At 36.0% G+C, this 24,847-nt stretch overlaps 1 protein-coding gene across 1 annotated transcript; it reads right to left on the bottom strand.

Annotated features, from left to right (window-relative positions):
* Nucleotides 1-2,313: 2,313 nt before the first annotated feature.
* LOC140169485 (CDP-diacylglycerol--inositol 3-phosphatidyltransferase-like) lies at nucleotides 2,314-24,240 on the bottom strand. The gene is made up of 6 exons (XM_072192747.1): nucleotides 24,031-24,240; nucleotides 10,817-10,951; nucleotides 9,719-9,872; nucleotides 4,707-4,779; nucleotides 4,067-4,142; nucleotides 2,314-2,492 (listed from the first exon to the last, which is right to left on the bottom strand). The coding sequence occupies exons 1-6, from the start codon at nucleotides 24,074-24,076 to the stop codon at nucleotides 2,314-2,316; spliced, it is 663 nt and encodes a 220-aa protein (XP_072048848.1). The 5' UTR covers nucleotides 24,077-24,240.
* Nucleotides 24,241-24,847: the final 607 nt, after the last annotated feature.

The raw sequence follows: 24,847 nt of genomic DNA, 5'->3' as shown, positions 1-24,847 counted from the left end.
TGCCTTATATGTTAGAAAAACAATTATCAAGCACGAAACACGTGGTTTTATTTGAAACAAACTCATATTGACCAAAAAAACGAATAAAAACACCCGGCTCTCAACACACGATATTCAAAATTTCCGCGACGAAATTGTCTAGTGCAATGACCTCATGGTTACTTGTGCTCAATTGTTGTCAGCATTCATTGTATTACTGGGACGTCATTGCACTGGACAATTTTGATGAAAATCGCAGTTTCAAGACTTTCTTTACAGTAATTGACAGAACGCCTTGCAGAATTGTTTGGCAATCGTGTGATTGCTTTGAAGCACCAACTGAAATGGCCCCTAAGATCCCCTGATCTTACACCTCTGGACTACTTCTTGTGGGGTTATTTGAAATCAGAAGTTTTCACAAGTCCGCAAGCAGACCTTGATGGTCTCCAGAGACACATACCGTAAAAACTCGATAGTTAGCATTATGTGCTTACTATCGAGCACTTTTGAAACCATGAAATTATACCAAAGTCCGGCGTGTGTCAGGTGGCGCTGTGTAGCGCTGCTGTGGTCTTCACAAGAGTACGCCATCTCACTCGATCTGATGCCAAGTGCGTTGCACCTTGCATTCCCTGGTTAGAAACCAGCTTCACGTCATTAGTCCAAGATGTTGGTGGACGTCCTCTTCCTCGTTTGCCTTCCATAGCCCCTTGCAAAATCTGTTTTTCTACACCTCCATGTTTCCTGACAATATGGCCAAAGTACTTCAGCTTTCTCTCCATTATGCCGCTTCTGATGGTTAGACTTGTACCAATCTTGTCGAGGATCCAGGAATTTGTTCTCCTGTCTTTCCATGTCACTCGTAGAAGCATCCTGTAACGCCACATCTCAAAAGCATCTACTCTTTTCCTGTCATTCTTGGTCATAGCCCAAGACTCGCATCCATAAGTGGCAATGGAAAACACAGTTGCACGAAGTAGGCGTACCTTGAGGTCAATGGATAGGCCTCTGCTTTTCCATATGCTTGACATGCCCTGCACAGTTGTCCTTGCAATAGCCAGTCTTCTCTTAATTTCAGTTGTGCTGTCACCACTGTTGTTAATCATTGAACCCAGATATTCAAATTGCTTCACCTCCTCAATCTGCTGTCCATCTATCACAAACTCATCACGTTTCCGCTCTCTGTCTACAACCATTATTTTTGTCTTCTTTGTGTTCAGGAGAAGGTGTTTTTCTTCGCTGGCCTCTTTGAGCATGGATCGGAATAAACCAAGTGCACGTACAATCCTTGAAAAGGGGTATAATCCTTCTTGTCTTCCATGAGCAACCGCGTCATATCGGGTATAATCTTCCTTCCAGGAGCAACCACTGTGTATGATTGACGGGCTATTCCATTGCTCGTAATAGGGTAGTGTATTTAGCGGGGCAATGCTGGGTGCACGCGCGGTTGCACGATGTACTTGGCATGTGGTTGTTGGTGTAGGGGTGTGTAGGTGTGTGTGTTGGGGAGGGGGGTGTTGTCTGAGATGTTAGGGATTATTTAATAATAGTTTTTAATATTGGAAGAACGTTTTAAACTTTAATTTAAGGCATCATATACAATGTTATACTATTCTAGATTTTCAATTAGTAACAAAATAATAAAATAGCATTTAAAATTATATTAATAGGCCTATTTAAACTATACAGGAGAGGGTTGTGTTTGGTGGCCATGGGAGTTCAAATATGTTATTTAGGTGGTCACTTTTAGTGTCTAATCTGTAAAATTTTTGAGATTTTGTTCATTTGAGGGCTGAAAAAAATAACCAAATATTCATGAAATCGAGGGCCATCAAGAAACCAAAATGCACCCCGATTCTGTCGCACATCCCCGTAGTAGGCATACCCTCCTTTCCCCCCCGTTGCCCTAAACTATACGTGTATAATGTAACCGCCACGAGTATTTACCTGTAGGCAAGCTCACCCCAGAGAAGATGTAATCAATTTATTACATCTTCTCTGCTCACCCCTACAGTCGAAATAGTTCTAGCCCAGATAGCTTTTAACTCACGCCTATTAATAACGTACTTTCATCAAGCGATGGCGCTATAAGGTTTACCACGGAAGCTGTTTGGTTTACCGTGGAAGAAGATTATACCCTATATGCAATCCTTGGACACGGCCGGGTCTTGAATCCGGGAACTCGGTGGTGCAAGGCCAACTTGTTCACCATTTATAGCTTCACCCACGACACCCCCCCCCCCGACACCCACCACCACCCCTAATGGGTAACGGTTAAGTACGCTACTATAGAAAACTACAATTGTTAATGTATTTATTCATTGCTTTAACCAATCATATTTCGTTCTTTTTACATTTATTTGTTATAATTTTTTCTCTCTTTTTGATTTCATTATAAGGAATATTTTTGAGGGATACAACGCATTCCATGACCATAAAGAAGGTTTTCTGGAAATGAGCAGGAACGGTGATGTAAAACAGCAAATTCCATAAGCCAATCCCTAGGACAGGTACTGCATTGGAAGTAAAACAAAAGAGTTAAAAGGTGAGCTGTTGGAATGTTTATCCACAAAAAATAGCCTGTTCAGTAAAATTTAAAGAAACTTTTAGGGGCCTGAACTTTCGCTCCAAGCAGGATCTTTATCAAATGCAAAGTAAATGAAAAGAATAATTTTGATCCAATATTTGTTGCAATGGTGTATCTACAGGTGAAGACTCCTCTGGCTCAAATTACCAGCAATAGCGATGCTAGGAATGTTGTTATGGAGAGGGTTATGTCCTTAGATTATTAATACACAGATTGGAATTTTCCATGCCTGTGCCCTCTAAGCGTTCTCGATTCAGCTGACGCCGGTACAGCGTACAGACCTGACGACATCGCTTATCTTACGCGCGAAGTTTCTTTTGTGTACGCTCGCGCTATTTGCGCTATTTTTGAGTTTGCTCACGCGGTACCTGACTTAGCGTCGATCCCCTGAGGCAACATGCCATGTTTCCACGGTATGGTTATGTCAAATTTGCCGGGGGAGAAAATGCCTACAATTTGAAGTTGTTTACCCCAAATACCGCAAAGATTTGAATAATGGTGCACTTGGGCTCCTTTGCCTTAGGGTAAATTTCATGTGCAAATAGAGAGCTCCCTCCTCTGAAATCCCATCAAAAATTAATGTTCAGTGCCCTTATTTGCTGGTGGGAATTTTAGGGAGGGCACTTGTAGGCTGTGCCTAAAATTCCCTTTATGTCAAGGGTGCCCATAGCGCCATTAGGCGAATATTTATGATAGTGCGATTACCTCAAATTTGAAAGTTAAATAGTCGATCTTTAAACACAGGGTTCAAATTTCAACATTCTCCAAGCGAAAAAAAATTAAATTATTTAGCTTCATTCAGGGAGCAGGAAAAGGTAGTGTTACATTGATGATGACTCTCCAAATATTAATGTCGGTAGTATAGAGTTACACTTACATAAATTTATTTGATGTTTGAAATTTGACATCTTTACCCTGACAAGAAACATCTAACAAATCACGGAGGGACTCCATAGCTTTAAAACTAAAATTATACTGGACCCGCTTTTGCAAAAATAAAGAATCGCACGCATGCTCATTGGCGTGCATTTATTTCAGCATAGAGCACAGTTCTCTTGATGCAAAGGCAAAGCACTTAAATTTAAATGGCAATCGCTTTAATATGCAAAACATTCCATAAATTATTTGAATAAAATATGAATAAAATAGATTACTCAATATGAAATGTAAGTGTCCATTTACAGCTTAAAGGCCCATTCAGTGATTTGCTCATCCGGACGATCGTAAAAATCATCAAAATTCAGATTTTGGTACTTTTGTCATTGTCATGGATGTGCCAACATAGCCTGCTAGTGGTTCAGCCGAAAGCCGTGTATTTAAGACAAAAGTAAGGAATTTACATATGAATGCATATTTTTCATTTCAAAAATACCAAATGACAATGCGAATGACTTAACCTTCACTTTTAAGCAATTTATAAACAATTTTAATTTTTTTACACTTTCGCTAGGATCACTGAATGGGTCTTTAATAAAAGGTTTTGGTTTTGGAGACACTTACCAATAGGGCCAGCATTAAAGCGAGAAATCATCAGAGTCAATGAACAACACCAATCAATACAACACATCATATATTTCTGGTTGTAAAAAAATCAAATATGAAAGTTTCTGTAAATAAAAACAAACTTTGATGGAAATCTATAAAACGAAAATAAAAAGCGATTTATTTGTGTTATACTTTAAAAAAACACAGTTAGGTCAAGTACAAATACACCGATTTTTGTAATGCATTGAAAGTTTGGGTCGGTGGTAGTTTTGTAGAGTCAGTCAGGCTACACCACTCTCGAAATTGCCCGATTGAATTTTCAATCTTTTGTCGTCCCAAATTAGGTACAAATAGATTTCGATTCAGTCGGGTGATTCGAATTTTCAAAAAAAACCACCAACAACAACAACAAAAAAACAATCAAAAGGAGTGATTCTTAATCTTTTAGCGATTAAACATATGTATCACATGCCATTTGGCAGCACATTAGTGGTAACACATGACTGGATAGTGATATCGGCCTCCGAGATCAGTCTACAAAAAAAGAGTTAGTGTCAAACCAAAAAACATTTCAATTTATTTATCTATTTATTCCTATTATCTATCCTTAAACAATCCAATTTAAGAGAGACCAATCAAACAATACGTTACATACATGGTTTCCCCACGTGATCGGTCCTGTCAAGAACGATGTGTAAGCGCCGAACGCATGTTCAGAATCGGGGAAGCTGTTTCAAAGTAAATGGAAACATTGATTAAAAGAATAAATAGATTAAATACCCATTTTATAATATCTAACATTGAATATAATCATACCAAACCATCTTCTACTGGGGTGCATCAGGAAAGTTGAAAAAGAAGGAGGAAGAACGGAATTATATCCTTGAGATAATCCCGTAGGTTATCCTATCGCACCTATTCATAGTCTTTTATTCTCAAGTAGTTACACATCTACTTGAAAGTAGCCTTTGATGTGATGTGTGTTGCCGACTACGGTTGATTAATTTTCACTCCAGAATTGAAACCATATCCAATGTTTCTATAGATAATTCCTTGAAAGTATGACACGTGTGTGTTAAGTACCTGATGTTGCTCTGCAGGGATACCATACGTGGATATTATAAGAAAGAAATGTAGTTTTGTAAAGATTGCAAAAAAATCCGCCCATTTTGGAACATATATTAATTATTTAGGAGAGTGTTTTAGGATTTTGTTAGAAACGGGATGATTTTTGATCATCTATATTTTATTGTTTTAATGTATTTTCCTGTCATTTCCTGCAAACCTAATAAAGATATTTTGATAATTGAAAATAGTCTGTATCATAAATCGTAGAGGTTGAAAGCGTAACCAAGCGTGCAAAATTATTATTTGCCATGGAACTTCGGTCATATTTTATTTGAAATAAACTGGATGTTAGGATCTGCATGCATGGTATGCATAGTATTGATGGTATACAGACTGACCTTTCCCTAAAACCAGTAAGCAGCAACTTGTGTATCACACCCGTCATGGGTTCGAACCCTTTTGTTGTATTTTATTGTTAAACCTAAATAGCGTGATTGCTTTTGAATGAGCGGCAACACACATATTTTGTTTGAGGATAGCTGGATCTAACTCCTTCTTTTACATCTTCTCTGGGTGCATCTATCGTATATGAGACGATAGAAGCATGACAGCGGCTAAAAACAAAACCTTTATTCTCATTCTTAAACACTACAATTTAAATAAATATATTAATAATAAGTATACCAAATTCTAATCAAAGGAATTACCTAGGGCTCAGAATCGGTCAGTCCCGTTGGTCGGCGCATACGAGTACCGCGTCGACACGGACGCGCTAAGGTATGTAATATCGTGTCAAATCAAACGGGTAAGAACCAATAAGTTTGCAAGAACCATACCGTGGAAACTTGGCATGTTACCCAAGGGGATCGACGCTAAGTCAGGTACCGCGTGAGCAAACTCAAAAATAGCGCAAAGAGCGCGAGCGTACACAAAAGAATCTTCGCGCGATGTCGCCAGGTCTGAACGCTGTACCGGCGTCAGCTGAATTCGAGTACGCTTAGAGGGCACAGGCATGTAAAATTCCAATCTGTTTACTTATTAATCTGAGGCAAGAACATTCTTAAGTGCTTTAAGAATCAATATTAAACTACATACACCATTTTAGACCATTTGTTTTTCAACTTCACATAATCTACATTATAAAATAATCCTTGGGGAATTTCGGCTATACGAAATTTGGAGGGCCAATTTGGTTTTATGCAAAATAAGGCACACTTATTTTATGGAAGCTTTCAGAATCATATAATAGTACATATTATCCATCTTAACATGTGCATTATTTAAGGGGCCGTCCATAATTTTCGCCATTTTAAGTTATGCACAAAGCGTGCATAAGAGGGGGGGGTAAAAATTTTGGGCATGTGTGTATAAGAAAAATGGTGATTTGTTTCAGCAATAAAAAAATATGAAAGTGTAAAAAAATGATATTTTCTCATTCATAATTTGTTACACAATTTCATTAAAATATTAAAATATTTTAATGAAATTGTGTAACAAATTCTATAATATACCAATAGTACTCCCGCACCAAAGTTGCATCATATACGCCTGCACTAAGGTATCCATAGAGTATTTGGATCAGTAGTAGGCCCCTACTCATGGAAAAATGTTCGCCATTTTATTTGTGCATAACTCGAGGGGGGAGGGGGGTAAAAATTATGCACGCTTTGTGCGTAAGTGAAAATGGCGAAAATTATGGACGGCCCCTAAGGCGTTAAGGGTACAGGCTATAGGAATAAAGACCACTCGCACATATTCTTGTTTATGCCATAATATTGCAGTCCTTTCATAACTTCAGCTGTGTAACTTACGAAAATTCCCGCTAAAAAGTGGTTCTTTTAATTTTTGAAAATACATTAAAAATCGGTCTGAATTTTTCGTACTGATTATACTATAATGATTACCAGACTATAATGTTCTGATCACACTATAGACTGGGTTGACATGAGACGTCAATTGCCAGGCAATTTATCTCTATTGTTCCTTTCCCGGTCATATGCCCACGGATCATGTTGTGTTCAGGGACCGTGCTTTTAAAAAACCCGCCAGATCACAATAAGGCCATTGACCTGTGTAGTGGTCATACGTTGCTCGCTCAACCATAACAGTATGACCGTCCCTAATAGCGACTCATTAATAATGCGTTGCATCAGGTCATGGACTCTATTCAATAATTCTAATCCTTTCTTTGTGGTCAATAGATGAAAGAGAGGCCTTGAAAAACTAATGCTAATCCTTTCTTTGAGGTCAATAGATGAAAGAGAGGCCTTGAAAAACAGGTGTGTGGTTCTAGATAATATTTTATCATCAAAGCTGGTGATACAGGATATTTCTAGGAGGCGACACTTAATTCATAACGCTCACATTTTCATTAATGTTGTTGTACGGTTTATCTTGCTGAATGCTGAGAGCAAGGGCTGGTACTATCCTCTCCTGGTTATTGCACGTTATATTTGCCGGTATAGTTCGCGGTCACATAACTCCCATTTTACCATGTTGGTGTGCTTGCTTTTACCATACTGTACTTATGATATTACATTTGTATGCTTTGGTTAAATTTGAAATTGTATCATAATCCGGGATCTCCGGTTTCCTCCTGCTAAAAAAAGTCGGCGATAAGTTATCAACAACTTTCTTCATCCAATGGACTTTGGGGAACTGCTGAGAAAATTAGTGGATGTTACAATCTAAGTGGGGATATGTTTGCGCCGGATTCGGCTACAACCGGCCTAGTTGGTGATATCTGATTCTGATAATTCACCAGTGGCACTAGCGAAATTACAGCGCTTTGAAGCCTCTGGTGAGCTGTATAAATCTAATATGGATTTAATGTTATTTATTTGTTTTATAAATATTTCTTGTAAACACAATCTAATGTGGTGCTCACTACATGTAGAAGGCCGGGTCTGCAAATATGCAGTGCATGAAGCTGGTAGAGATATAGCTTCATGTTCAGTGTAATCAATTAAAATACTATGGCTGGATATTTAAAAAAATCGTGAGGCATTGCGTTGAAATAGCTGTTTCGCTCGCCCGTCTATGCGGCGTCTTTAAGCGCGTGCGTATGTACACCAGCGCTTTGATCAAACTCTACCAAGTGAGGTTGCGCCTAATAAAATTCGTACAGTACTGACGTGACGTCACTACCACATCAGGGTGAAAATGGTATTGAACATCACAAACCAGCCAAATGTGTAGCCAAGGTTTGAAAAGCTAGTAGAAAAACCGTGAATATAGTGTCAGAAAGTCTCACACATCTTAGTATAACCTTGTCGTTAATGTGACACCGCATGCAGCGCCATTTTTGGAATATATTGGAACATTGTTTGGGCAAATATTTGGTCAAATGTAGGCTAAGTAGGCCTCAATCATGAAAATCGCTTAATCGGAATAATACCAACCAGCAACGGACATTGAGACAACACTACGTAAGAAGTTTGGGGTAAGTAAAACTTTTCCTTGTTATAAAAAACAAGGAAAAAGCAGTCCTTTTTATCACAACGCGACATAATTATTTAAAAAGTACATTTTGAGAGGGCCTACGCTGGTTCTTTTGATTTTAGTTTAAAATCTGTTCATCACCTGCAGTCCGATTTGGTATCTATGGTTTTATCAAAGTCTTGGGAACTAATGTGGATGGTATTTTGGTTAACAAAAACGATACTGTTAAAAATATCGGTATTTATACAAGCGACATTTCTAGTGTGTAAAATGCATTGAAAATTGTCGACTAAAGAGTGCATAAATTAAAATCGCGAAGAGTAATAGCAACAATAACTATCTACATTCCAAGCGGAAACGCTTTTCAAAAACAAAGCACCTTTTTTCGGGCAATCGCTGAAACCGAAATATGAAATTCCAGGTCATCTGTAAAAAAAGTGCGTGAGCAGAAATGACCATGAACTTGGGTCACCGAAACAAATGTTTATATTGGTGTCAGGCCTTTCATAGTGATACAACAATTAGCCCCTAATAATGGCTTTCATTTGAACCGTTATTTGTTAATCTGCGATTTTTACTTTTTGAGAAATTAATAAAGGTATCAAAAAACTTTTCGCATATCGATTTAAAATTGCCCAACCCGTTAAGCTCCTCCAAAAGATATATAGGCTGATAAATACGACGTGAGTCTGAGGTCTGAAATTGTCGGCCATATTGGAATGATGCTAATCAAAGCACAGAGACTAGGATTTATGACGAGTTTGTAAAACATTATCAATTAACCAACCTAAACCTTTATACATTAAAAGTGCCAAAATGATTATCTAAGACGGGAATAATGACAAATTCAATGTTAAAAGTCCTAAAATTGGCGGCCATTTTGGATTTATGCTAATCAAGGCACAGAGACTAGGATTTATGACGAGCTTGTAAAACATTATCAATTATCCAACCTAAAATGTAAACTGTATACATTAAAAGTGCCAAAATGATTATCTAAGACAGGAATTATGACATATTCAATGTGAAAAGTCCTAACATTGGATTTTGGATTTATACAAATTAGACATATTTTCTCTACCTGGATTTTATTGGATAATTTGCAGATTTTCCATACACGATATATTCTTTAATTTCAGTTCAGTGTTTATATCTTACCTATATAAAAATAGGAATGCTGCATACACAGTCAAGAAAGCTCGTGGTATCAAATAAATGCGATACTCTGGATACAAGTCGCTAAGCGCCAACAACCAGAAACTTTCAAACACCATGTCGAGACTGTGATCAAAAAACGCGCCGAATTTGGTGCCTATAATATAAACAAAAGTAAAAACATTTCAACATTTCAGCCATCCGCCCATCCATCCATCCGTCCATCCATCCATCCATCACCCATCCATCCATCCATTCACCCATTCATCCATCAATCCACCCATCCATCCATCCATCCATCCATCCATCCATCCATCCATCCATCCATCCATCAATCCATCCATCCATCCATCCATCCATCAATCCATCCATCCATCCATCCATCCATCCATCCATCCATCAATCCATCCATCCATCCATCCATCCATCCATCCATCCCTCCATCCATCCATCCATCCATCCATCCATCCATCCATCCATCCATCCATCAATCCATCCATCAATCCATCCATCAATCCATCCATCCATCCATCCATCCATCCATCCATCAGTCAATCCATCCATCAATCCATCCATCCATCCATCCATCCATCCATCCATCCATCCATCCACCCATCCATCCATCCATCCATCCATCCATCCATCCATCCATCCATCCATCCACCCATCCATCCATCCATCCATCCATCCATCCATCCATCCATCCATCCATCATCCATCCATCAATCCATCCATCCATCCATCCATCCCCAGGAATCCATCCATCCATTGATCTATCTATCCATTCACCCATCCATCCATCCATCCATCCATCCATCCATCCATCCATCCATCCATCCATCCATCCATCCATCCATCCATCCATCCACCCATCCACCCATCCATCCATCCATCCATCCATCCATCATTCCATCCATCCATTTGGTTTATGTTTTTACCTACAATGTCCGGCATCCCCCTCCTCCACAGCCCCGGGATGTTTTAACTTAATTATACATGCCATCAAACAACCGTAGTCAAGAGTTTAGTGAGGAGACTAACTGTACATCCACCCCACCGCACACGCACACTGTCACAACCACACTAACAAACGAAACTTACATTGATTAAAGTACCTGCCAGACCGACCATCCATAAGATCCAATATACAATGCACCAGGAATAGAAGTGATGCGATCACGTAGTTGGAAGTAACGAAGTATAGTGCTGCCAATTCAACTACAATTCGAATATAACCTGGAGATGGGGGAACAAGTATAAATGGTTCAACCTTAAATAATATTTTATTATTATTCTGGATATTCCGAGGGGGGAAACCTGCATAATGAAAAGGTTTAACTATAAAAACGATTCTCTTATAAATGCGTTTACACCTCGATACACCCGAGCACACATATATTTCCAGCACAGCGAGCCTAGTACGCAGTCTGTGTTATAGGTTAAATACCACTAATTATGTATTACAAAGGTTTCAATGGGAAAATGGCTAATTTCGGGTGGAATTTTCTCATATTCAGAACTCTCACAGTTAAATGCCACTAATATCAGGTGAAAATATATGATTTAGATGCCAAATGATCAAAAATTCAACATAGGTTGACCTGAGACTTTTCTTGTCTTAACGCACTGAACCGTAAACACCTTAAAATGACAGTGTGCCCTCGAAGCTGAAAGTTACAATATGGTAGGGCGAATATTTACTAAAAACCAAAGCCGTGCGTATGAATTTGGTACTATTACAACAAAAATGTCATATAATGAGAGAAAATGTACCATTTTGAAGCATCAAACCCTAAAAAGTACTTTTTTGGCTATAATAACTTGATCAATTTCAGCGATTTTAATGCAGTTTTTTCAGATGTCTTGAAAACAAATAGTTACTCGTCGTATTTCAATGTATCGCCCTGGCCTATTAGTAGTATTTAACCTATATAAGCACAAAAGTGCTCCAATCTCGGGTAAAATGCCATGAATGTAAACATTGACATTTGCAATACATGTTTTAACAAGAAAATTTCTGGAAAACTGCATAACGAGTAAAAGATCAATGATTTTCGGACACCCTGTAGGATGACTGTTTCGCTGTTTTTGCTTCAACCTAGGACTATATCTGGAGATTCGTATCTGTAGCCTGTCCTAGCACGATCAGATCAGATTAAGATTGATTTAGGGATAGTGTTCCGATTTAGGCTTGCTGATTAGTGTTAGAATTGTTGATTAGGGTCAGGTTTGCATTAGGAATAGGGTTTTTATAGGGCTAGGCTCGTGGATAGGGATAGAGATACGGCTAGGTCCGAGGATTAGATATGGGTTTAAAATAGAGTTATAGATCAAGTTAGGGTTCCGGCTTGAGTTAGGATAGAGTGAGGCCATACAAAATGCTGTAGAGGCCCATAGACAACGTGTACACAATGACTAGGTTTTATTTTACACGTGACTATTAGGCCTTACATGCGCCTTAAAGCTTAAGCAAAATGCCTAGCCTAGGCCTATACTGTATTTACACGTATATGCCAATGTACGATATTTAGGGCAAGGAAATTTACGCCGATTATGGGACAAAATAGTGTAAAATACAAAATTGTCACATTGTCACAGTAAAGCCATTTTCATCTTGATCCTGGGTAAACGTGTCAAATTCTAAATTTTTGCTCGCTACGCGCGCACATCGTCAAAATAAAGCCTTTTTTAGAAGCTTAAAGACATGTTGCAACTGCAATTTTTTTCAGGTGTGCCCCTGAAATTTTATTTTGCCAATTTCTTTCAGGTATGCCCCTGAAATTTTATTTTGCCCCCCCCCCCCCCCGACCAAGAAAGCTGGCTACGCCCCTGCAAATTCTGAAGAAAAGTTATTTGGTTCGATACTCGCATTATGTAGCTATATAACAATAAGCCCAATCGGCATTGGAAGTCTGCAATGCATTGTAGGACAGTTTTTGCAGTTTTAGGACGCTTTGTCCTTTGACCTTTCAGAAAATTCAGAAATATTGGGTGTTTGTACGTACAAAATATAATCTAAAATGTTTTACAATATTTAAAACAAATATAAAAAATATTAGTGTTTTAAAAATTAATTATTTGGTATTTTTAATGATCAAAATTGTGACAATATAATAAGAAAATTAATAATAATTACGTAAATTTTCCCGATATGTCAGAGGTCAAAGTGTCCCAAAACTGCTCTCAAAAACCGGAAGTTAGAATGGCGATTGGGCTTATTGATATTTGTACATTAATCGTGCAAATCAACCACAATATTATGCATAATCTATTATGAACATTCAAAATTGACATCTTAATTCAAAATTAAGTTTAAAAAAATCTTAAAAAACAATACATTCCGCATTCGTTTTTTAAATTGCCATGGGCTTTGAGACATAAAATTGTGTTTGTTTAGCCTAAACATTAAAAATTCTAATATGCCTACATGGTCAAATACTGGTTAGACAATAATTATAAATTAATTAATAAAAATCAATTATTTTGTTCATGTTTTTAAATTAAAAGCAAACACTGATGTTCATAATTCTTTATCAAATAATTTCAACACATTAATTAGCAAATGTCATGTAGCTACTAATTTATATACATTTCTCTAATGGACATGAGTTTGAACAACTCTCTCCGCACCATATAAGTGGTTGCCTTCTTCCAACCCCAGTAGAACAGCTGCCCGTACTAGCAGGTATTCCACCGGCCGATCTGAGGAGGAAGTCGCAGTCCATGGCCTTGACTCGGCGTGCTTTGAACGTGTGGTAATTGGTAATTATTATTATTAGTGTTATTATTATTATTATTATTATTATTATTATTATTATTATTATTATTATTATTATTATTATTATTATTATTATTATTATTATTATTATTATTATTATTATTATTAACCAATACTTATATGGCGCTCTACAGAGATCACAGCGCCTTACAAAAATACAAAATTACAAACAAACCAAGAAGCAAAAAGCAAAAAGAAGCAAAAAGATAATAAACAAATCCCTAAACTTTGGGGAATAAATGGGTTTACAGATGGCTTCTGAAGATGTGGACGGACGCCGTCTCTCTGATGCCAACAGGAAGCTGGTTCCAAAGATATGAGCCAACCACGTGAAATGCTTTTGTCACCAGCCTTACGCCTCGAACGTGGAAGAACAAGCCTGGTAACATCAGAGGAAGAACGGAGTCGACGCCTAGAGTCATCATTGCCATCAGAAACATTGTACAAAACAAGATCATTGGTAAGATAGCTAGGAGCTAGATCATGAAGACATTTATAGATATCTAGCAGAATCTTGTACTAAGCCAATGAAGAGTACACAAAAGCTGTGACGAACTCTGGTTCCGTCCACAAGCAAATACCAACCGCGCAGTCTTATTCTGCAGGCGCTGAATACGCTTGAGGTCGACTTCCTTGGCGCCAAAAAGTAACGAATTTGCATAGTCTTTTCGAGACAGGACCAAAGATCGTACAGCGTGATGGCAAGCTTCTTGAGTAATTAACCTTCGTACACGCCACAAATTGCGTATGTGAAAATTGACACTCTTACAAAGACCACTGACCTTGTCAGACATACTCATGGCGGAATCAAAGATGACGCCAAGATTTTTTACAGAGGAGGTAGTATGAACGGTTATGTTATCGAGTTGCATTTGAATAACAGGCAGTGTACTCAATACTCTTGGTGTGCAATTACTATGAACTCACTTTTAGCTTGGTTCAGTTGCAACTTGTTTTGATACATCCAGGCTTGGATATACATTTGGATATACATCTTGGATATACATTTAGAGAGTACACCAAGAGCGCGGTCATAATCTCCAGGAACCCTAGGGTCAAACTCACAAAATAATTGCGTATCGTCAGCATACAGGTGAAATTTGACATTATGCTCCCTAATTATGTCACCAACAGGATGGACATAGATGATAAAACACTGTGGCCCAACAATGAAGCCATGTGGAACAGAATAAATGAAAACATGCTGATCTGACATGACACTGTTAATCATCACTCTTGTTGAACCAATCTAAGGCAGGCCCGGTGATACCAAAACGACCTTCGAGTCTATTTAACAAAATTGCATGGTCGATAGTGTCAAAGATCCTGCTTTGAATACATGAGATATTTTATTTAATATAATTCTGATTGAAATGACTTATTAGTTTGTTGATTTGATTGTTGATTTATATTTTTGGTGTATTGATTGTGTGTTGGTGTGTGTAAGGTTATGTCGTGTGTTTGCTCAACTTGTCATAGACATGTAAAAAGTAATCAAAGGAAATTAAAATGTACTGTATGTAATAAGTATAACCACAAAAAGTGTAGTAATCTTACAAATAAGGAATTCAAAGGAAACTTGAATACCAAATATTGGCATTGTAAATCATGCAATGAAGAGGTAAACCTACCTTTTAATCATATATGTATTGAGAATGAATATCTTTTAGAATTATATCGTTTCTTTGAAAATAGAACTGTTTTAGATACTAATTTCAAAAATAAATATGAAAATCTTTCTTTCGATCCAACTGTATTTCTAACTGATGTAAATGATATGAGTGATTCTTCTTATTTTACTGAGATTGATATTAACAATTTACAGAAAAAAACAAAGACTGGTATGTCAATTCTAAATTTAAATATAAGAAGTTCAAACAAAAATTTTGATTCATTTAGAGATTTTCTTCACTGCTCCAACATGGAGTTTGATTTAATTGGACTTGATGAAACTTGGATGAAAGACATACCCCATGATTATTTTAAACTACAAGGCTATGATTTGGAATTCAAAAACAGAATACAAAAAAAGGGTGGCGGTGTGTGTTTATATATCAAAAATGACATAAAATATCGTGTTCGAGATGATCTGGCTCAGATTCAGCATCCTGAAAACGTTGAAAGTTTGTTTATTGAAATTGAGAAAACTGGTTCCAAAAATATTATAATTGGTGTAATTTATCGACCGCCGGATCAAGATATGAAAGTTTTTAACACGTTTATAGACACATTATTGACTCATGCTACAAAGAATCAAAAGCTTGTTTATCTCATGGGCGATTTCAATATCAATCTGTTGAATGAGGATATTCATTCACACACAAATGACTTTGTCGATATTCTAACTTCTCATTCATTGTATCCGAGTATAAATAAACCGACTAGAATCACATCAAAATCAGCAACGCTTATTGATAACATTTTTACTAATTCAAAATTTGATCAAACTTCTGGTATTATTATTACTGACATAAGTGATCACTTACCAATTTTTGTCACCACTGATCTAAATGTCCACAGACCCAAGAAAGAAAATGATGAAATCGAAATACGTGATCATACACATGAGAATATGGATTATTTTAAAAGGGAATTAGATAAGGTCAATTGGAATTCTGTCTGTAACGCTGATGATGTTAATGAGACATATTCAAAATTTATTTCTAAATATAATGAAATTTATGATATATGTATTCCAAAGAAAAGGAAAAGAGTACACACAAAAATGAAGAAACCAGAATCGCCTTGGATTTCATTTGCCTTGTTAAAAAGTATTAGAAGAAAAAATGTTTTGTACAAAAAATCTTTAAAAAAACCCACAGAAAACAATATTGAAAAATATAAAAAGTATAGAAATAAGCTAAAGTCTCTTTTGCGGTTGGCTAAGCAAAACTATTATTGTGAAATTCTTGAGCGTGAGAGAAATAATACAAAAAATACATGGAAAGTCCTAAATTCAATTATTCGTAATAATACCAGTAAATGTTCTGAAAAGTTTGTATCAAAAAATAGTTCCTATACATGCCCATCAGCGATTGCAACTGAATTTAATAAATATTTTGCAAATATAGGTCCTTCTTTAGCATCTACTATTAAGCAATCAGGAAATGACTATTCATCATATCTTAAGGAGGCAAATGATAAGACCTGTTTTTTTAAACCTACTAATGAAGATGAAATTGTAAAAATTATCACCAAACTTGGAAGTGGTAAAAGTCCTGGTTATGATGGTATGAAATCTGATTTAGTAAAGCAAATTGCAAATGAAATAGCCTATCCGCTCATGCTTATTTTCAACCAATCAATTTATTCAGGAGTTGTACCCGATGAATTAAAGATCGCAAAAGTTGTGCCAATATATAAAAAGATAATCCCGAAGTTTTTGGTAACTATAGACCTGTATCGGTTCTACCGTGCCTGTCAAAAATTCTTGAGCGCATAATATACAATAGGTCATATGACTTCTTACAAAAATATAATATTCTGTATAAAAAACAATATGGTTTCAGAACTAATCATTCAACATATATGGCGGTTTTAGATTTTTTTAAATGATGTTACTAAGGCCAGTGATGAAGGCATGAAGACCTTAGGTATATTCATGGATTTATCAAAAGCCTTTGACACTATTGATCATAATATTTTATTGCATAAATTGTATCACTATGGTTTTAGGGGAGTATCTCATGACTGGTTTCGAAATTATCTTTCTAATAGAAAACAATATGTTTTATATAACTCCTGCAAATCTCCTCATGAAATCGTTTCTTGTGGTGTTCCGCAAGGATCAATACTAGGTCCTCTTTTATTCATTCTGTATATGAATGACATCAGCAACACATCACAGATCTTAAATACAATTTTGTTTGCTGATGATACCACAGTTTTTTATTCTCACAAAGATGTGTCTGTATTATGTAAACGTGTAAACACAGAAATTCAAGAGGTTTCAAATTGGTTCAAAGCAAATAAATTGTCATTAAATGCAAATAAAACAAATTTAATGTATCTTGGTACACGTGCACAGACTAGTACTGTAATAAATAACAAAGAACTTGATATCATCTTGGATGGGTGTAAATTAAGTCGAGTTAGTGAAGCAAAATTTCTGGGAATTACTATAGATGAAAATTTGACTTGGAAAAAACATATTCAAAATATTTGTAAAATATGTACCAGAAATATTGGTGTACTAAACAAAGTTAAATTATTCCTGCCAAGAGACGCCATGTATAAATTATATTGTACTCTAATATTACCTTATCTTAATTATGGTTTGTTATTGTGGGGAAATGCAAATAGAGAGCACATGAATAAAATGTACCGCCTCCAAAAACGTGCCATAAGAGTAATCTCCAATAGTGAGTATCTTAGTCACACTGAACCAATTTTCAAAATGTTTAAGGCATTAAATATCTTTGATATGTTCACTAAGGAAGTTGCTATATTTATGTTTAAGTATAATAACAAAATGTTACCTAGATCTTTTGAAAATTTCTTCCAGACTCATAAAGAAAATCATAACTATAATACACGGAATAGGAATGATTATAAAATACCTATCCACAAAATCAACAGTATCTTAACGGTTGGACCAAAAGTTTGGAATACATTGCCAAAAAAATGTTAAAATGTCAGCAACCTTAGGTCATTTTAAGTCAAACTTGAAATCTGTTTTTGATATTTACAAGTAGAATTATGTTTATTCATTGATACGGTAACTACTGAATTTGATATGAATAGTACTTATTATATTTAATTGTATGTATATACTTTTTTATTACATGCCTGTGACATTGTGGTAGGGTGTGCGGGTGTGAGTGTGAGGTGAGAAATCAAGTGTATTTTTTCCCTTCAGGTTTTGGTATATTGTATTTTTTTCTTCTTTCATGTTGTGTATCTGTGTATATATACTTAGGTCCTTCTTCTAAGTGTTTCAGGGGGCACAACATTTTACAGGCTTCTGCTTCTAGTTGTGTCTCCTCCATCTTGTTTTATCATGTTTTGTTATTTGTATGTTTTTTGATGGAAATAAATTTGATTGATTGATTGATTGAAAGGCCGCCGACATGTCAAGCAATACAAGCAGTATAGCCTTGTTGGCATCCATTGACTGAAGGATGTCGCTTCTAACATGAAGAAGAGCGGTCTCAGTGGAGTGATGAGCTTTATATGCAGATTGGAAAGTCTCTCCAAGTTTGTTATGTCAAACATACTCAATTACTTGACATGACGCGGCCTTCTCAATAACTTTGGCAATACACTTTATGTTTGCTACCGGACGATAACTCTTCAGGGCATTTGGGTCCATATTGGTCTTTTTCAGGACCGGAGTGATTATGGAGTGTTTTAAAGTCTCTGGGAAAACACCTGGCACAAGAGATGTGTTAAAAATTTGTGATGATGGATAACAAGTGTTCCAAATCCATACCCAGTCTAATCTCGGTTAAAAGTATTCCTAGTGACAACAAGATTGAGATTGAGTATAAATCAAAGGTCACAGGGTGATTCCTCGCGCCAAAACAACATATCCTACAGCAAATATAACGCCTCTCTGTTCTGTCCCGTCGTCACTTTTATTTTTGCACCAATAAAATGACCATCTCCCGACACGGCGACATACCCAAATTATAATATAGACATTGCCACTCAAGTCTTGTATCGGTTCAGTGGATCTTAAGATAGCTCTTGATATTTTGAAAATATGTGTTATGTCTAGCACAAAGAGCATTACCCCGTGTACGTACTATGTTATAAACAGCGCATACGTGTTCGACTAATATTTCCATCGTAATAATAAAACGACGGTTTCGGCGTTTTATTCAAAATCTCGGATTTTGACAAAACTACAGTACCTAAAGTCTTGATTTTTGCAGAGTACCTTTGTTTACTAAAGTACATTACAATCGTGTAAAAACCAGAATTTAAAATTTTTTGAGGGCGTTCTCCTCAGCAAATGTTATAATATGGCTTTAAGTCAATTCAACAAGAAATTGCTGCAGAACATGATCAACTTTTTTGTTCAATTTAATTTTTTTTAAAAGGAAGAAATTGCCGCAGAACATGATGTAACAGTTCCATATGGCGACACATATGAAATGACAATTATGAAAGGACCCGTCTGTTGATGGTTAGAATATGAATACAGTGTAATTCAATCAAACACTATTATACTGCCTTTAGGGTAAGTCACACCTCAACTACATGTACTAGTGTCTACCTAGTAGTCATGCTTGTGACAATAAGGTAGTATTAGCCAGGTCATCTTTGGCATTTTTTCGAAGTTTTATTGTTTTATTTTGATTTTACTGCTAAGCAATAGTGTACCCAAATAGGACAAAAGGTTTTGTCTACAATGGCGGTGGCATTTATGGAAATAATATCGTCAAACATGCAATAAACTCAGATCACATGTGTAAAGCCTATTAAAGTTTGGAATACTCAAAAAGTATATGAGGGTCATTCAAAATGTTCTGCCTCCACCCTCATATCTTGGCTTTTGCAAATAGTAGCCCTTTCATATTTTCCAGGATGATAACCTAGGGTCTTATCCACACAAAGGACCTAATTAGGCTGTGACCACAGAATACCATTTGATCATTTCAGAGGGCTTAAATTGAAGCTAACATGTTGATCATTATGTAAAATGACAAAATATCTGCTTCACTCCAACAATAACTGTTGCTATTTCATGATTTAACAAAGAAAAGATAACAGCTGAAAAGAAATGTAATCAAATTATTTGATGTTTTTCTTACAAATTCTCAAAAGACATTTATGCAGAAATTGTCTGTACTAAAAGTAGTCACTGAATATAATTGTCACTCAGAATTGTCACTCAGTAGAGTATAAGTAGAGTATATGATCCTCTACTGAGTGACAATTCTACACCCTCTGTGGTCAGAATTCGTCCAACCGGAAGAAGTGATCATCAAGCAATATTCTGATGATGCTTTTCGTCCATGATGAAAAGCAAAACCGCCAAACTAGTGAGTAAAATTTGGTTTTGTGATGTAAAATTATATATCTGTACTACAAGTAGTTATTTCCTTAGCCAAGTGGCATTTGGCTAAGGTCTGTTTCTGTTAGGTTCTGATTCTTTCTTTCTTCTACCAATCGTATAATGAGCCATCGTAGCCATATGCGTTTGTCAATTTTGATGAAATTTGGTTATTATGACCATTGGGTGTGCCACAAATGTCACGTGAAAATGTCTGGCGCAAATGTCATGTCAAGGTCATTATGGTCCAAAACGTGTTTTCACTTAAAATGCTACTCATTCCCCATATTACATAGAACCGTGACATCACTTGCACACATGCATCGTCTATAGCCAGTGTCTAAAAGTTGTACACAGAATTGGGGTCAAAGGTCGTTTAGGGGTCATTTCCGGTATGTAACCAAATACCTTAAATCGACCATCGTAGCCATATGCTTTCTGCCATGTTGACCATAGTTGAGCACTAGGACCATTGGGTGGCGCCACAAATGTCACGTGATCATTTGCGATCAAAGTTCATCCACTTACGGTAAATGGCCAAAAACGTAATTTTCACTAAAATTGACTATGACCCCCCCCCCGATAGATTTGCACACAAATATGTAATACATACAGCAAAGATATATAGTCCCTACAAGCCCATTGTGGTTCAATGAGCCATGTATAATAATAATTGGGCTGATCATTCCACATTATGTGTACTATAAAGTATACATTATAGTAAGAATAGGTATGTCCTTGCAAGGCTTTGTAAAGATAGGTAAACAATCTTCACAAAGCATTGCAAGGACATATCTGTGTATTTACCATGCTGAGCTAGGTCCTGTTGTTCTATCCGATTCTTCTTTCTTTCTTTCTTTCTTTCTTTCTTTCTTTCTTTCTTTCTTTCTTTCTTTCTTTCTTTCTTTCTTTCTTTACCAAATACTTTAAAAATGCTGCTGCTCCCGTACATTACATAGTAGGCCTACAATGTCGTCACCACCATGAACCATAGGCTGGTGGTACAAATGACACATGAACAACTCTAGGTCAAAGGTCATAAAAGATCAACATCACTGGCTATGGGCCGTGCTCTGTGAGCACAACGTCTAGTTTTAAGTTGTTACCATAGCTTTTGTGTAATTTCGTACAACAATTGGGTTCCATTGTAATCCAGGTCGTGGTGCTATTTAAATGAAATGCGCTGCTAGAGGGCGGTTTACAAAATAGAACTCGTATTTTCCGTCTTATATGGCATAAAACTCTTGTCGGTGTCCAGATAAAAAAAATTGAATGAGAAAACATGTTTTGAATGAGAGGTTCTTGGTACACTTCATTTATGCCGGGATATGACCCCCCAAAAAAAGTAATATAATATTCATCATCCATTTGAGGCTGATTGTCACAATAATAATTTATGCTGCACTGCTCGAGTTTCCTGGTTCATGCAACACCTATACCATTTTACTAGTCGTAACGTAACGAAAGGCCCTTGTGGTAAATCCAGATTACTTACGAAGGGTATATCGTAAATAATTTTAGTGAAATGAAACGATTCGCCATAACTTTTTGAATGACCCTCGTAATTTGACATTTTTAATGGGGTGGTTTTTTTTAATAGTTTTGAAACATGATTTTACATAAACCGAGATATACATTTCAAGACGACCTGCAATATATTATGTTGGTTTTTTTTCAACTGCGATCCTATATTGTTCTATATTATTTTGTGAAACATTGTAGCCTATATAGTTACATTAATATGAGCATATTCAAAACAAAATATTGTTGGGAAATAGGTCAACAACATTCAGGGCCGGCCATTTAGTGACAAGGGGCAGAAAAACATGGGAATACCAGTATCCAGCTGCTTTTTCTTAGCGCGTCCATGTCAGCTGAAACGGCAAATTAATTTATTATTATTATTATTATTATTATTATTATTATTATTATTATTATTATTATTATTATTATCATTATCATTATCATTATCATTATTATCATTATCATTATCATTATCATTATTATTATTATTATTATTATTATTATTATTATTATTATTATTATTATTATTACTATTATTATTATTTTAATAGTTTTTTGCCGTAAAATCATGAAATTCTTAGACAAATTTGGAAGAAAAGTTACTTGATTCGACGCCCGGATTGTTTAGATGTAAAACAATTGATATTTGAGCTTCAATAATGTGGAAATCAACCACAATTTTATGATGTGTACTTTTTAATATATACTCGAAAATGACATTTTAATTCAAAATTAAGTTTTAAAATAAAAAAAATCGTTAAAAATACACGCATTCCGCATTCGTTTTTGCAACTGTCATGAGCATTGAGACATAACAATTTTTGGTTTAGCCTAAACATTAAAAATACTAATATGCCTACTTGGTTAAATACAGGTTAGGCATTACTTCATATTTTAGAAATAATTACACTTAAATAAAAATCAATTATTTTGTTCATGTTTTTAAATTAAAAGCAAACAGATGTTCATAATTCTTTATCAAATAATTTCACCACACTTAGCAAATGCCATGTTGGTGCTAATTTATATACATTAGTATGTGTCTATGATAAATTAAAACCAAACAGATGTTCATAATTCTTTATCAAATTATTTCACCACACTTAGCAAATACCATGTTGGTGCTAATTTATATACATTTCTCTGTAAATCGGTTAGTGTGTGTCTATGATATTGATAAAAAGTTACACAGTAAGAGTTTAAAATTGGGCTATTCCAGTTGAAATCCACACTACCCCTGTGGAAGATTTTGGAAAATCTAACACAGAGGGAGTATGTTTTTCAAATGTAATTGGTCAAGGTTAATCATTTTGAATCCCATACTCCCCTGTATTATGGCTTTAAATATATCTTCTACAACTGGAATGAGTATTTCAAATGGAAGTTACCCAGTTGTTAATTATATTCAAAATTCATACTCCCTCTGTGGATCATTTTACCTAAATCTTCCACAGGGTAGTGTAGATTTTAAATGGAATAGCCCATTTCATTTCACCACCAAATAGAAACATTGCTTTCACTTCTTCTTTTTTTAAACTATCTATCAAAATTAGACCTACTTATTTATTAACGTTTGAAATACAGAATAGAATTTCCCCGTATTTCCCGGTGTTTCAGTTCAGTCAAAATTCACTGAGTGTTAATTGGTAATTACCAGTATTACCCGCCTTGGTATTTTACCTCCGAACATTGACATGAATATGATAAATTATTATGTCTTATTATTATACATCCCAAAATTCCAACAAATTTACAGAGCTTATAACTGATACAAAATTTGAAAACCAAGAAATCAACAAAGAGTCCGAACAACTGAGAGCTATTGGGAGTGACTAAAGAGTGACAACAACAACAACAACAAAACTGATTTAGTGTCGACGAATTCACCTGCAAGCAGCTCAACGGCCACGGGTTTGAAAATAAAATAATTATTATTTAAATGATTTTAATAGTTTTAAAAAATCAAAATAAGCTAACCAAAACACCCGTAGAAGAAAATGTAAATTTACTTACAAAGTATTTGTGGTACAAAGAGGTACATGTTATCCGTTGCCTTCATTTTGGATAAGTTGCTGATGGTATAATGCTTTTCTATCCCCACTCTGGTAATTGCCAGTGAAACTACGAACTGGTCGTAATTTCACAAACAGAAGGCAGGCACTGTGGAAAATGGACAATAGAACAGATGACCTCGCCTGGTTTGATTAGCCCTACCACAGGGCCTTTTTTCTTTTTCTTTTTACACGCTATACTCCGAGACACGCTATAACCCGAGAACTGCCTAACCCAATAACAGCTATGGGCTTTTTTGTTTTACACACTATATACTCCGAGACACCATGCTATATCGTGATATCATGATGAGAACTGCCAAAAACCCAGGGACAGCTCACAATTAGCAGTTCTCGGGGTATAGCGTGTCTCGGAGTATAGCGTGTAAAACGAAAAAGAAAAAAGGCCCTGTGGTAGGGCTAGGTTTGATCGAAATTCCTTCTGACGATTATGTGTCGGAATCCCTTATGACATTTATCGCCTTGCTTTGAACAAAAAAGATGGATCGCTCTACTTAATTAGTATTAATTCTCTTAGAACCTGGTACCTGTACCGTGAACGTTCTTTACCTTGGTGCTTGTCAATGTTTATGGTATAATAGGAATGTCAGGTCAAAATCTAAGCAGTGCTTTTATTATGAAGACCGGTGTTACAAAGGTATCTTGCTGGTAAATTACTTACTTAATCCCCTCTCTCAGGTAGTAAACTTTTTGAAGAATTAATTTTGTATTTTGATATTTCTCGTCGTGGCAAAAAAAACCATTCCCAGTTCTTGGCT

This window comes from Amphiura filiformis, chromosome 14 (assembly GCF_039555335.1).
Source record: "Amphiura filiformis chromosome 14, Afil_fr2py, whole genome shotgun sequence".
Lineage (NCBI taxonomy): Eukaryota > Metazoa > Echinodermata > Ophiuroidea > Amphilepidida > Amphiuridae > Amphiura > Amphiura filiformis.
The sequence above is the reverse complement of the archived record's forward strand: the minus strand, read 5'-3'. Positions and strand labels throughout refer to the sequence as shown.

Excerpts from the sequence above, each read along its gene's own strand:
- LOC140169485 (XM_072192747.1), bottom strand. The coding sequence starts at position 24,076 with ATGAAGGCAACGGATAACATGTACCTCTTTGTACCACAAATACTTT. Across the intron at positions 10,952-24,030 it reads CTTTGTACCACAAATACTTT|GTTATATTCGAATTGTAGTT; the intron begins GTAAGTAAATTT and ends CCCCATCTCCAG. Across the intron at positions 4,143-4,706 it reads CGATCACGTGGGGAAACCAT|AAATATATGATGTGTTGTAT; the intron begins GTATGTAACGTA and ends TTTTACAACCAG.